The 14,072-nt window shown below is 31.1% G+C and overlaps 1 protein-coding gene across 1 annotated transcript in view; it reads left to right on the top strand.

The window, feature by feature from the left end:
• The window catches only part of Arp8 (Actin-related protein 8), a 50,025-nt gene extending 36,738 nt beyond the window's left edge, over positions 1-13,287 (top strand). The window contains exons 11-13 of the mRNA XM_035360419.2: positions 6,293-6,497; positions 8,603-8,760; positions 13,119-13,287. Coding sequence (XP_035216310.1) covers positions 6,293-6,497; positions 8,603-8,760; positions 13,119-13,262 — 507 coding nt within the window. The 3' untranslated portion in view covers positions 13,263-13,287. The remainder of the gene's footprint in view (positions 1-6,292; positions 6,498-8,602; positions 8,761-13,118) is intronic.
• The last annotated feature ends 785 nt before the right edge of the window (positions 13,288-14,072 follow it).

The raw sequence follows: 14,072 nt of genomic DNA, 5'->3' as shown, positions 1-14,072 counted from the left end.
TTGAACTTGAGACTTGCAATTCTCTTCCGTTTCTCGACATTCTGGTCACACGTAACACATCCAACTTCAGTACTACAGTTTACCGTAAACCTTCATCGGTTTGCCTTCCACCACACTTTAAATCATGTCATCCGACTAAACAAAAGTTAGCTTCATTTTATTCCTATGTTTTCCGTGCTCTTCAAGTTTGCTCCTCCAAACTAGCCCTTGATGAAGAACTAAATTATTTAAAAGCAATAGCTATTGACAGGGGCTTTTCACCCAACATTATTAATCAAGCAGTTAAAAAATTCTCATCTCAACACACTAAAAGCCACACTCTTATTTTAGGAGATTATAAAAATTCTGTTGTCATTCCCTTCTTTCCATCAATTAGCTATAAAGTTGCACATATTTTGCAGAAATTTAACTTTCGGGTTGTTTACTCTCCCATCAATAAAATTCCAACTTCTATACTCAAGGACCCCATTCCGGATATGAATTCCTGGGGTATTTATAGGATTCCTTGCCAGTGCGGTTTAATTTACATTGGCCAAACTAAGAGAGCCTTAAAATTTCGCGTCAAAGAACATGAGGCATATGTTAGAAAAAAGGAAACACAGAAGTCTTCTGTTGCTCAACATTGTTGGTCCGAAAATCACACTTTCAATTTTTCTGCTGCCAAAATTATTCAAAAAACATCTTCCATTGGAGAACTGGATTTTCTAGAGGCATTTCACATTCATAAAAATCTTTCTGTTCTAGTTAACGATCCTAATTCCAATCCAAATTTGCCTTCGGCTTTTAGAGAAATTATGTTTTAGTTCTGGTTTCGCCAACAGATGGCGCCACTTGCTTATTCTTGTCCAGGCTTTCTTATCTTATCTAAACATTATTTCCTATCTTGTTCATTTGCGGTTTTGCAGCTGAAGATGATGGTTCGGTAAAACCATCGAAACTAGTCCTGTGAAAATTTTGTGAATTAACGCTGATTTTTGTTGTTTGACTTCTGAATCAGTACAGTGTGAGTTTTTTAGGGAGGAGTGAGAAGGGAATGGTATAATTCGCCGTGGCCATTTCGCCATTGGGACATTTCACAGTCAAGACATATTTTTCTTTACACGACTGCATTATATCTTGCCGTATTATATTAAGTTGATTTAGTTTATTAATTCTTTTTAGTTAAATATTTAATTTAATAAACATTTTACATAAAATAATGTATAAGATGTTTTCGTGTAAAATTTTATACAAATACATCATTACACATGACATATTAATTTTAAGAGAGTAATGTGCTGACGGTTGTTACATATGACATATTAATTTTAAGAGCGTAATGTGCTGACAAGATTCCAAAGTAATTCTGTTTCCCATTCAGATTTCATAAAAATGTAAATGTTCTACTTATATGAGTGATTTCTCTGAACTACCCGATTAAAATGTAAAGAAATTTTGAAGAATTATGTGAATATTGCACCTGCATAATTTTAAAATCGATAATATAACTTCTGTTATATTAGAGGTTTAGCCCCAGTTCTCTTTGATACTGACATAATTTTCCAACTAAACTATGTGTAATTTCTTTATATCTCATACTTGTAGACAACTATATATATATTACAAGCAATCTATATTAAGTATACAAAAGGTAAACAGAATTGTTAAACTAAATAAATTTAATGCGAGCATAATATGGCAAGATATAATACAGTCATGTAAAGAAAATATGTCTTGACAGCGAAACAGCCACGGTGAAGTGGCGATGGTAAAAATTCCTATGCTTCCATTGCATATTGTCCCACTTTGTCTCTGGCTTTAAGTGATGGCACCAGCTCTTGTCACCGGCAATGATTCATGCCAGGAAAGCAAGGTCTTCACGATACCGGAACAGGTGTTGTAGTGCTAGTTCACAGTTCCTTTTGCGATTGCTGAGCTTTTTTGAAATCCACTGTGCGCACACCTTCTAGTAATCCAAACTGTCATGCGCATTTGTCCACACTGTTCCAACGCTGGCTGTTACAATCACTGCCAGCATTTGCATTGTGACACACTGATTACTTCTCACCTAGTCGTTGACTTTGTCGATGAGTTTGTCATGTTTGGCTGGCCTGATCTTCTTGGGTTATCACTTAAACACTCCCAGCCTTCATGAAAATAAGCACTCAACTATCTCACTGACTTGCCAGACACACAGTCTCCCTTGTATACAACGACCAGCCAGCGATGAACATTGGCTGGTTTAACTCTTTATGCAGTCAGAAATCCATTAACATCTCACTACTCCTCAGTCATCAATTTTTACATTACCATGATGTCTTCACACACTGCCACATCAATTGGACAGAACACACAAGTGCCTACTTCTCTCCTGCATCATGCGTGGGTGCCCGCCCATGCACACAACCATGCTGGACAGTATATTTGTGTCCCTAGATGTCTCACTCATTGCAAAGTGACATATTCAAATTTCAACCTGTTTGGTTGTTAAGAAGTTTCGTATGTTTTCATTTGAACACTCTTCATATCATTTGTATATTTTTAACAGCTATAAATTTATATATGTGTAGCTAGGTTGAATGCCGACATCTAAGTTAGTGGTCATAATAGAAAGTATCTGGCAAACAGTCTGTCTAAAACAGGGATGGGCAAACTTTTTCGGTCGCGGGCCACAAATCGATAAAAAAAAGTTTGGCGGGCCAACATAAATTTTTCTAAAATTTTAAAAACAATATACAAGTATTACAATTTAAATATGTTAACGAGATGAATGAAATTGCGATTTAATTTTTAAAAGTTCCTTATATTGAGCTTCGAAGTGAGATGTACTGATTCTAAGGAACGAGGCTAAATGCTCATCAGTCTGTCTACTTCTGAAATAATTCTTTTCCAAGGTTTATACTTGAAACACTTGTTCACACATATAAGATGAAGTAAACATAGCACTGATTTTCTGGGCGTGAGATATTAAATTTGGGAAACTTACGTTCGATAATGATTTGTAAAACTCTAACTTTGGCATATTTAGAAACAACTGCTTGAGATGATTGTTAGATTGCAACTCAATTAATTCAAGCTGCAAATCTGAACACACTACTTCACAATTTATGTTGAAAGATATGGTAAAAATATCCACTTCTGTTTGAACGGCACTGAAATTTTGCGATCTGGATACTGTTAATCTTCTTATAAATATTTTATCAGCCAAATAATTTTTTACAAAGACTTTCTGCATTTTGTTTGCTTTCATATTCTTCGTAACTGGAATTCTTATGCTTAAATTATGTGAAATGAAATTATGTGAAATGACGGGAAATGTTATATTCCTTGAAGACTGCTTCAGCTTCATTGTGCATGAGACACACTGGTTTATCTTTTACAACTGTAAAAAATATTTCCAGGTCCATTCATCATTAAAAGCACGGCACTCTGAATCAACTTTACGTTTATTAGTAGCCATTTCGGGGTTTAAATATTTTATGAATAACCCAAACAAGCACTAGCTACGCTATACTTTTAATAATTTCACCACCATTCACAATGATGCTATATGTCCACAATCTTTCCATACGCAATGAATAATATTAGACCTCGCGCCAAAAGAAAAGGCCGCTGGCTGGAGCTTAAAATGCGCAGTCTGCCACATGTGAAATCTAACTCATTTACACTAGATTCCCATATGTCTGCTTCCCGAGAAAGCGATAACGCTTGTTTGCGCCAATCTACAGCTATAACTAACAAAGAACTTCCCGCTTTTAACACTTTACGGATTGAAAGCTGTCTGTGCTTGCTATTTCCGTCAATTTATGTTTTGTAGAACAAAAATATAGAAAATAAAAAGATCATCAGTCTTTTGGGAAAGAAGAAAAAAATAATATTTAAACGAAGTAGAAAAGGAGATGAATATATAATATATAAATATGTATTTCTTTTAATTTGCTTTGGACCGGCAAATTAAAATTCTATCCGCGGGCCGGATAGAATCTTCAGACGGGCCGGTTTTGGCCCGTGGGCTGTAGTTTGCCCATCCCTGGTCTAAAATGTTATAGGTTGAAAATTGTGACTCCTTCCTTTTCCCCCTTTTATCCCTATATCAGGATCAGTAGTTTCTTTGCTATGCATTATTTTTGCTTAATCCATTTGACTGTTTGTAACTGCATTACATAAAATGTTTGTTAGAAATAAAGCCAACATGTGGTAGAAAAAAGCATGTGATGTTATACTATGTTAAATAAATCAGTTTAGACAAGCTAAAAAAATTAGCCAAAAACTGGGGAGGGAAATGGAGTGTATGATTACAGCTGTATTTTCTTGAAAACTAAATTTGTTACGATTGCTTTCATACTAACTAAACACAAATGTTGCCTAAGGGAATTAATTTGGAAAGCTAGTCCTGCATTAGGTATGAGGATCAGTGCTTAAAAAAATGGGCCACTTGAGTCCCATTATAGTGAAAACCAGAAAATTTTCTGCTATTACAGAAACAAGGAGCAGTGTGATGCATTGGAAGTAGGCTGGTCTTGTAATTTGTGTTGTCATAACTGTAAGTGGTATTATTTTTTAATTGTTATTGTAAATTAATATAGATATTTTTCCGTCAACCAAATTTTAACTTCTGTAGACTTGAAGAGGTGGTTAGATTCTTGTTCATTTGATATCACTTGTAACACAACCTTATTTTGCATATTATTTTTAGTTTGATTCACAGGATATGGAGTCCATATATTTTGATTATTTCAAATGTAATAGTGTAAAAGTCATATATATATATATATATATATATATGATACAAAAGAGAACACACAGTGGCACTTGAGATGGTTGATATTCACCATAGATATTGGTTTATAGATAAAAACAGGAGTTTAATTAAAAGTTACATGATGAGCTGTACAAATGCTTTTCCACTGCTTCTTCTTCTTGGGGGGGGGGAATCAGCTGTCTCTTAGTAGGCAAAAGGGATGAGAATAAATATAAAACTATAAAAAGAAAAGAGTTTCAAGAATATCAGAGAAAAATTATAATGAATATTAATTACATTATAATTTGACTGCTGACATTTAATACAGATTGGCACAATGCCGCATGAATTGTGGATTTTTTCTGCCGATGTTGTTATCTTCAGACTGCACATTGAAACTTTGAGTATTGCAATTAATGGAAATGAATCACATGTTTCTGCTTCCTTTGCTGTAATCAGAAAGCAGAGTATACAAACAAGCAAAATTCAGTACTGAGTAAGTATATTGAGTAAATGCTTATTGTAATTACATAATTCAAGATGACAGTAATTGCTTTATGATTTATTTGCTTCATAACTTATATAGTTGTTGATAAAATATTATTTTGTTTAGGATGAATAAAAAGCAATTCTTGCAGTGTTTTTAATTAACATTTAAAAATAATATTTAGTAATTGGCATCCATGGTTTGCCTTACAGAGAAAAATCATAGCAGTTTCATCTAGGTTATTCTAGAAGTGGTACTTTGCTTGGAACTCTTTCATGGAAATTTGTAGTGTAATCTGAAATACTGCAGCTCATAATAAGGCAAAACTCTTGTAATGCAGGCCTATTATCAAAAAATGTACTTGTTATTCTCCTGTACTATTGATGATGAGAAGGCACAAGGGCAAGTAGCAAATTTGAAAACATCTATTGCTTTACTTCTCATTCATCATGGAACATAATGATAGTCTCTATTCAGTTGTAATTTCCAAAACTAACGAGCGTTTTTTATTGATACCTAAATATTATGAAAATATGCATGCAGATCAAAAGGAATTTAGATTTGTTGATACTAAAGAAATAATTAAATTGTTTTTCAACTTGTCAATCAAATATAATTTTTAATAAAAAGAAATGAAAGGGCAAATATTTGATTAACTTGATATAAATTTAGAAAAAACAGTTTTTGTACAATATGCGTAATATAATCTAGACTTTTGTATTACAGAACTTATCTGTTTGTTAGAGCAAAGAATTAGATTTTGTTTACAAATGAACTGAAATTAATACTTCATTTAAAGCTTGCTGCTGTTTAAAAGATGGAATTGGGGAGAGATGGTTTTGTTTTATGAACTAGTGCATACTGTAGTAAAAGCCTAAATCAACAATCCTCTGGACCAGGAATGGATTAATCTATTTTATACTAACTTCTGTGGGGAAAATAATTTCCGTTTACAAACATTTCAGGTGACGGACAGCTTTAAGGAATGAATTAAATTACCAAGTTAAGGTTTCACTGTAATTTGAAATTTATTAATTTCAATATTTAAATTATTTAGTGTGTTCATTTATATGTCTTGATTTCAGAGACGGGGATTTAAGGACACAAGTGAGGGACCATCTGAGCAAACATATTCTGATGATGCACATTTGAATTCAAGCATTTTAGATGAAGATATGGATTCAACAGATCCTTCTACCAGTATTAGTGCAAGAGATGCTGATCAAGATATAAACTGTGATCAGCTTTTCGGAATAGATCAAGCTATTGTTCAAAGCATAGAGCGCTGTGGTAAGATTTGATTCTATATATCTAAATCTAGATCCTAATCCTGATCTTTACAAATGAGGAAAGTTAATTGCTTTCTCACTGCTCTTCTCAGTCTGAAATATGAATAGATATTTATGAAAATATGGGCTTTATGCACCTCAAACTTTATGAAACAGAAATGGAACATTTGTAGCTTATATTTTTACACCGATCACCAGAAACTATTTTTATTAATATTATTAATCAAAACATTATGTAAGTAAAATGCAGCAAAATAATATAAAAAGTAAATAAAAATTTTAAGAAAATGTGAAAATGCAGTAGAAATGTATAAATGTCAAATATTTATAATTTTTATAACTGTATATGTGTATATTTGTTGGTAATATCTCTGTACTGTCACATGCTTCTCAAATCTTTTAGTATTAACTTTTTATGACATCTCATTATTTCCATTAGTATTATTTTTCAATCAAATCCAAAGCATTTGAAAATAAAAAATGAATATGTGAGTTGACAAGTTATTAGATGACTTAGTAACAGAAATGTGTTCACAAGAAAATAAACTAAATTAGGTAATAGTGTATCCAGACAGTTGTAAATGAATTAATGAAACTTTTCATTTCTGTTAAAGCAGCCTGAATCATATTCATAATATGCAAATGATGATAAATATAGCTTTTGCTTATTTTTCCTTTTGTTTTATTAAAAAAAGTTTTTTTGATAATCATATAGCAAAGGTATTCTCAGGACCACAGATAGGCATATTTACTTTATACATTATTATTTGTGAATTTTTTGAAATTATACTATGATTGAGTTGAATTATGGTTCTAAAAATTTCATTCATAATAGGTGACTTATGGTTCCATTGTGCAGTATGATGTCAAAAATTACTCACCTGAATGTTAGGATAACCACATGGTAAAAATAACAGTCATATAAGACAGTAAAGTTATGGTTATCATTTGAGGAGAATAAGAATATCCTAAGATTTGGGTATACTGTAGAAGTATCATGACAATAGAAACGTAAGTTTGTGTCAGAATCTCCAACACATATGCACACATTCATGCTAAGTTAATTGTTACAACCATGGTACTACATGATACAATAAAATACAGGAAGATTTGGAAAGCAACAAATCATGTTTCTTTGGCTATATTGTTGTAACAGATTACGATACTCACTATAGGCAAATAGTATGCATGGGGGATAGGTATTAGCTGAATGAATATGCAACACATTCTTAAAATATCGAAATGAAAAGTTTACATACAAAGATTATTATATGCATTTATTGAAGTTAATCCTGATTAAATAATGCAGTATTGTGAGTGATTTCAACATAATACTCAAAAAAGAGGCATTTGTGAGAAAAATGGTTATGTTTGATAAAGCAAAATCAAAGCTGAATGGAGGGATGGGTTGGCATTAATTTCATGATGATCTTTCATGTCGACAAGGCGGTTAATTTATTTGAGCTGACTGTGTTTGGCATGCATTATCATTTAGTGATTTAATGGGACTTTTTTTTTTCTAGAAGGTACTTAGCTGACCAAATGTATACTAAGCACATCTATTTTATTTACCATTTATGCATGAACAGTTGCTTTTCCAACAAGAGTTCTGCACCATTTTGCTGGATGTGAGGGCTTCTGTCAATGAAAACTTGTTGGTATGACAGATGGAATGAAAATGCAGCTGATGTCCTGCATTCTCCCAATTTATTATCCCTAGACAGTTATATATATTTGAGTGACTGCAAAATATATGATGTGTTATAGAAGCCAACAGAACACTAATTATGAGGAAAAAATGATACGGCATTTGCAATATCATCTTAGCACTCTGGCCAAAATTTACTGAAGCAGTAGTTAGGTATTTTTAGAAATGTTTGGATGATTATCTCAAATACTCTGAGTGTATATTGTAATTACTGAAGTCAGATGTGACTTGTGTTCATCCCTTGATGTCTATATATAATTATTATTACAATTTTTTATGACTTTTTCTTTTGTTGAAATGCGTGTATGCTTTTTTGCCATTTCCATAATGTTAAATTTGTTATCATGTGAAATAATGTTTCATACGATTTAATGTTTTATTTGAAATTTTTTTAACAGACTCTGATGAGTTGAAGATGAAAATGTACAGCTGCATTTTAGTGGTTGGTGGTGGCATGATGTTTAATGGTATCCATACATGGTTACGTAATAGGCTGCAAGTGCAGATTCCTGTAATGTTCAGAAGTGAACAATTTGAAATAATAACTAGGCCTAAAGTAAGATTTCATTTCATTTATTTGCAAATAAATTTAAAAATGCGAAATTTCTAAATGAACACAGTTTTAATAATATTGATTTTTCTTAGATTTTAAGCCCTGTCATAAAACAGTTCTAAATTTATTAGTATTAAAATTATTTTAGTATACTTGTTTAAAAGTAGTGTTTCAAAAGCTTTAGACCACAGACAATACTATATGGAAAATACCTGAAAAAAATTCATAAACTATGAGGTAGTTGCATGAATTTTAGTTAATTAAATGTAATGTTTGATTTTAATTTAGTATTTCCAACATTGTTGTGTTGCATAAAAAATAAAATTTAATTTCCTTCCTTAATTTTGTTATGGAAATGAAAAAAACATGTGTATTTGTTATGTTATGCATTAGGATAGAACATAAAATGTATTTAATAGTAATAATAATATTGAGAATAACAATAGTAAAATCCAGTCTTCAGGTCTGAGAAAAATTATGCTTAGCTTTCAAGAGGTAAACATTTGATGAGGAAAATAAGGTTAACTAATAAGTTAAATTACTTCATTATTAAAATCTGAAGGAAAAATGTTGGCTGTATTTGATTGGGGGTGCACCTTTCTTGGAGGATAATTTTTTTTTTTAATGTAAACAATTTATGTCTTTGTACTATGCGAGAAAAATTACAAAAAACATCATGCAAACTTTCTCATTCTAAGCATCAGTTTATGAAGAGAATACTTATAAAAGACTTAAACACACCACTAAATGAAAACAGTATAAAAAGCATGGCTTAGCTATTTTTATTATTAATGTGTAAAATATTGCTGTTGTGGTACATATTAGAATGGAAACAGTATATTCTAATTAATCATGCATATTAACCTGGGGAATCGAATTATATGTCCTTTTTTTTTAGAAATATCAAAGCAATCGATATTTTTCACTCTTGAATATTTATAAAGAATATTTTATTCCAGTTCATTAAATGATTTCTGATCTCATTCTGTATGAGAAAAGTATATTTTATATAGAAATAGATCATTTAATCAAGGCATAGCCTACACTGATTATCTGTCATACAGGCACATTTTCTTTTGAATGTAAATGATTCTTTTCCCCTTCCTTGCATTCCTTTTGTTTCAAGTATCAACAAATTTTAAATTGGCATCATTTCATTTTTTAGATATTACAAACACATGTAAAATTTTTTAGATATTACAAACACAAACACATGCTGTTTATTTCAGCATATAATGTTCACCATGTATTTAAATGTTTAGTTATATTCACCGTATAATGGCGTATATTCGCCCTTTTCATTGTGAAGAAACCTGAAAAATACATGTGTGATGCTGTTATCTTTTAAAACTCTTCATTCGAAATTTTTCGCAGGCTTTCAAATAATTGTATGCTGAATTGACAGGTAATAAAGGAAACAATATGTACTGTAAAGGCCTTTATTTTCATGAGGCTTTAATTTTCACGATTTTCGTGAGCCTGTCGTAATCGCGAAATACTTTTTTTTCAACTTTCTCACCTTTACTTAGGTTCTTTTCAAAAATTTCAACGTTCGCTTCTGTTCATATAAAATTCGTGAAATTTTCAGCTCGCGAAATCACCAATATATTAATTGTCGCGAAAATTACGGCCCGTGAAAATAAGGGCCTTTACAGTATGTGGGGTAAATGCTTGAGGGAGCAAATAATTCTGCAAAGAAGGTGAGTTGTATAGCATGTGTGCACAAGAATGTTATTCTAGGCTTTCTAGAAAAGGGTGAAATAGTATGAGATACGAGTGTACTCCCATTTGAATGAATTCTCGGAATTAGGAGTCGGATGTTTTCTCTTTCTGCAGTCTTTTGAAGCCGTGATTTTGAGGTGAACATCGAAGGCTTTAGTAAATCGCATTTGCTCTAGCTGAAATGCAGTTGATATAGTGTTCCTTTAAGTAGTAAATATAGCTCCTGTCAAACGAAACATAGTGCTGGTTTCAAAGTCAATTCCAGTTTGTGAAAGAAAATGGAAATCATTCTACAGCAAAGATGTTGGTGTTGGTGAAAGCTCCATGTGTAAGTAGAAGAAAAATGATATCACAATAATTAGTATACCAAAGAATAAATGTGCTATGCGGAAAGGACTAAAAAAATGGCCTATCCTACCTAGAATAAACTGTTGCAAACTATGTCTTAGAAAATCACTATTTTTAGGCACATGTAGAAATCAAATTTTTAGATGCTATTTTTTCTCTTATTTTTAAATTTATCATTTTTATATCTGATGTATAATAATGCGCACCCGTAAATTTTGATCTCATTGTTTGCATTAAAAGTGTGCTTCATACACTGGAATATACAGTATATGTATTGTTATGAATTTTGTATACTGCGAAAAAAAAGGGACAGTTCTACATCTCCTGTTCTACTAGGCTGATTCATGAAATTCAAATTGCGGTTTTCACGTCTTAAAAGTGTGACTTAGTATGTATATTAGATTTATATATAGCATTGCTCTAATATAAGTATTTTCACTCAAAATCGGACTTTTTCTGAAATGACATGCCAATTTTTTTATGCCTAAATATTAAATTTTGTAAAATTTGGTGCAAAATCTGTGGAGAAAGTCAAAAATGTATCTTGCTGCATTTTTTTCAGTTTGCACCAAAAAAATTCACTTGGCGAACTTCTTAATATATGGCAACCTATTTTCCTTTCCCTTTTTACATTGTGCACGAGGGGAAAAAGATCACATTGTTCCTACTTTCAAATAATTTTAACAAAGTGCCTAAACCACATTTGATGTTTTATTGCTTTCAACAAATATGCCAAATTTCGAAACGTGCCAATATATAAATTCTTGTATACTTTCAGAAATTTGAATACAAAACTCTAATTTTTTGCAGGTATGCTTAAAAATATATCTACTTTAAGATGATGGTAAAAATTTTATAGATTATAATTCAACATTAAAAAAAAAAAAAAAAAAAAAATTAAAAATTACAAATTTAAAAAATAGATCATAAAAACTAAGTGAATTTTATTTAGAATGAACTAAAATTTCGAAATGTGAAAAGAATCAAATAAGTTAAATAAAAAAAAAAAAAAAAAAAAAAAAGAGAGATTAATAAATATATGTCAAATTCAATTAACATTGAGGAGCTAATTTTTTAAAACGTTACTCGTTCGATTTTTACAAAATTTGGTAGTTTGGCATAATTTGAGTCGTATAATCAAAATATGGAAAAAAAAACTGGCATGCCATTTTAGAAGTCTGATTTTGTGTCAAAATACCTATATTAGAACAATGCTATATATAAATCTAATACATATCCTAAGTCGTGCTTTCAAGACATGAAAAACGCAAGTTGAATTTCGTCAATCGGCCCAGTAGAACGGGAGATATAGAACTTCCCTCCTTTTTTTTTTGCACAGTGTACATATGCAGATAATTCTGGTGATATTATATATATGAAATTCTTGTAATTTTTTTTTATTTCTTATTATCTAACATGAAAACTTAAAAAGGAAATGCTTTGCTGAGAAAGTAAGAATGCAGAGAGAAGTCTATGTAACATTGAGTAAATAGCTGTTTTGCTAAATTGGTGAGATAATGAGAAGTTGGTGATGATTTTGGCGGCTAATTTTTATCACCAAATTTGGCAACATTTTTGTCCAATCCCTGTCTGACTGTAATGAGTATTGTAATTTAATAACTGTAATTAATCTATATATGCAACTGTAACCGTATCTGGCCTCATATGCCTTCTAGTAATTTCAAGAAGTACTAGAAATTCCTTGGTGGCTGGGTGAAAACTATATAGAAACAGAGAGAGCATCTGCTCTCAGTTGTTGTTAGTTCAGAGCTGAAGTCAGAGTATTGAGAAAGCCGAGAGAGTTTAGCCTTTTAGATGCACTTTGCTCTGTATTGTGTTTAATGTCCTTAGTAGTTTGAAGTGCAACTACTGATTGTATTCTGTGATGCTGTGAAGAGTTGTATGGGTATTTTTGTGGAAAGTTCCAGAACTGTGAAGCGTTCTTTTTAGTAAAAATTTTATTAAGCTATCATTGGTTCTGTGTGCATTCAATCTGTCAGGAACCCTTACACATGCAATCGTATTTTCCTCCTTCTTTTTCATAAGAAAATCCTGAAATAAAGAGAGTGGTATATTTAAATACATTAATATTTCTAAAAAATATAAATAATTTAGATGTTTATAGTGACATAAATGTTACATATTTAGCTAAATTAAATGTATTTTTAGTTAAATGTATGCTGAAATTTTAACACCAAATTTTAAATGCAATATTCAATAAAAAGTTTTTGAAATAAGTATTTATCTATTAAATTAATTTAAAGTTATTGATATCATTTATGTCATTTCAGGATATGGATCCTCGAGTAACCGCTTGGAAAGGTGCTGCTCTTATGAGTTGTTTAGATACAGCTCAAGAACTATGGATTAAACAGAAAGAATGGTTAAAATATAATGTAAAAATATTGAGAGAGAAGGCACCATTTACGTGGTGATTTGTAAATAAATTGTACATATGTATTATGTGTTTGTCATTTCACTCGCCTATTATCTTGTTTTCTACATATTAATTAATTATGGCATTAAGATCATTTTACCTCACACTTTTAGGAAGTGCAATTTTTTTTTAATGTTTAATTACTTTAATTTTTTTTAATGGTTTGATTAAGTACAATTTTGTTTTGTGTGTGTGCGTGTGTGAGAATTTGTAGAGGTGTCAAAATATTTTTAATTTATAAAATAGTGTCTGAGCGAGTAGAAATGACTGAGAAGAAGGTAGATTGTTTTTAGCATAGTCATTATAGAATTAGAAGAAAGTACTAGATTTTATTCTGATGTCTGTTCCATCAGAATAAAATTTAGTACTTTAGTACCTTTTTTAATAATCATGAGTAATTCAAGAAACATACTGCATTGCAAGAGAGAGTAATTAGTATCAGCAAAACTGTATTGCGCTGGTACAAGTTGTGATAAGTCTGTTAACTCTAAAGCTACCATAAATTTGTTTCACCAGTAAAAACAACTAAAAATTTGTTAAATTAACAGTTATTGGTAGTTCTAGTGTTAAAATAGTGTTTTTAATTAAATTAATTTTTTTAAAGAAAATGCATAGTCTTCTATTTCTGTCCATTTGACGGTGTCCATAAGTGTACATATGCAAATATGTCTGTAAACCTAGTGTTAAAAGAAGACACTTTGGCATTGGTATAAAAGAAAGAGCAGCAATTTTTTATTTCAATGTTAGACTCGTTTTATTCGTTTTGTTAAAAATTCCATGCAGATACACTTTATATCACTCATCCTTC

Source organism: Stegodyphus dumicola, chromosome 6 (assembly GCF_044657685.1).
Source record: "Stegodyphus dumicola isolate Sdum_Otavi_A_Nest chromosome 6, ASM4465768v1".
Classification (NCBI taxonomy): Eukaryota; Metazoa; Arthropoda; class Arachnida; order Araneae; family Eresidae; genus Stegodyphus; species Stegodyphus dumicola.
This window is presented reverse-complemented; position numbering and strand designations above follow the sequence as displayed.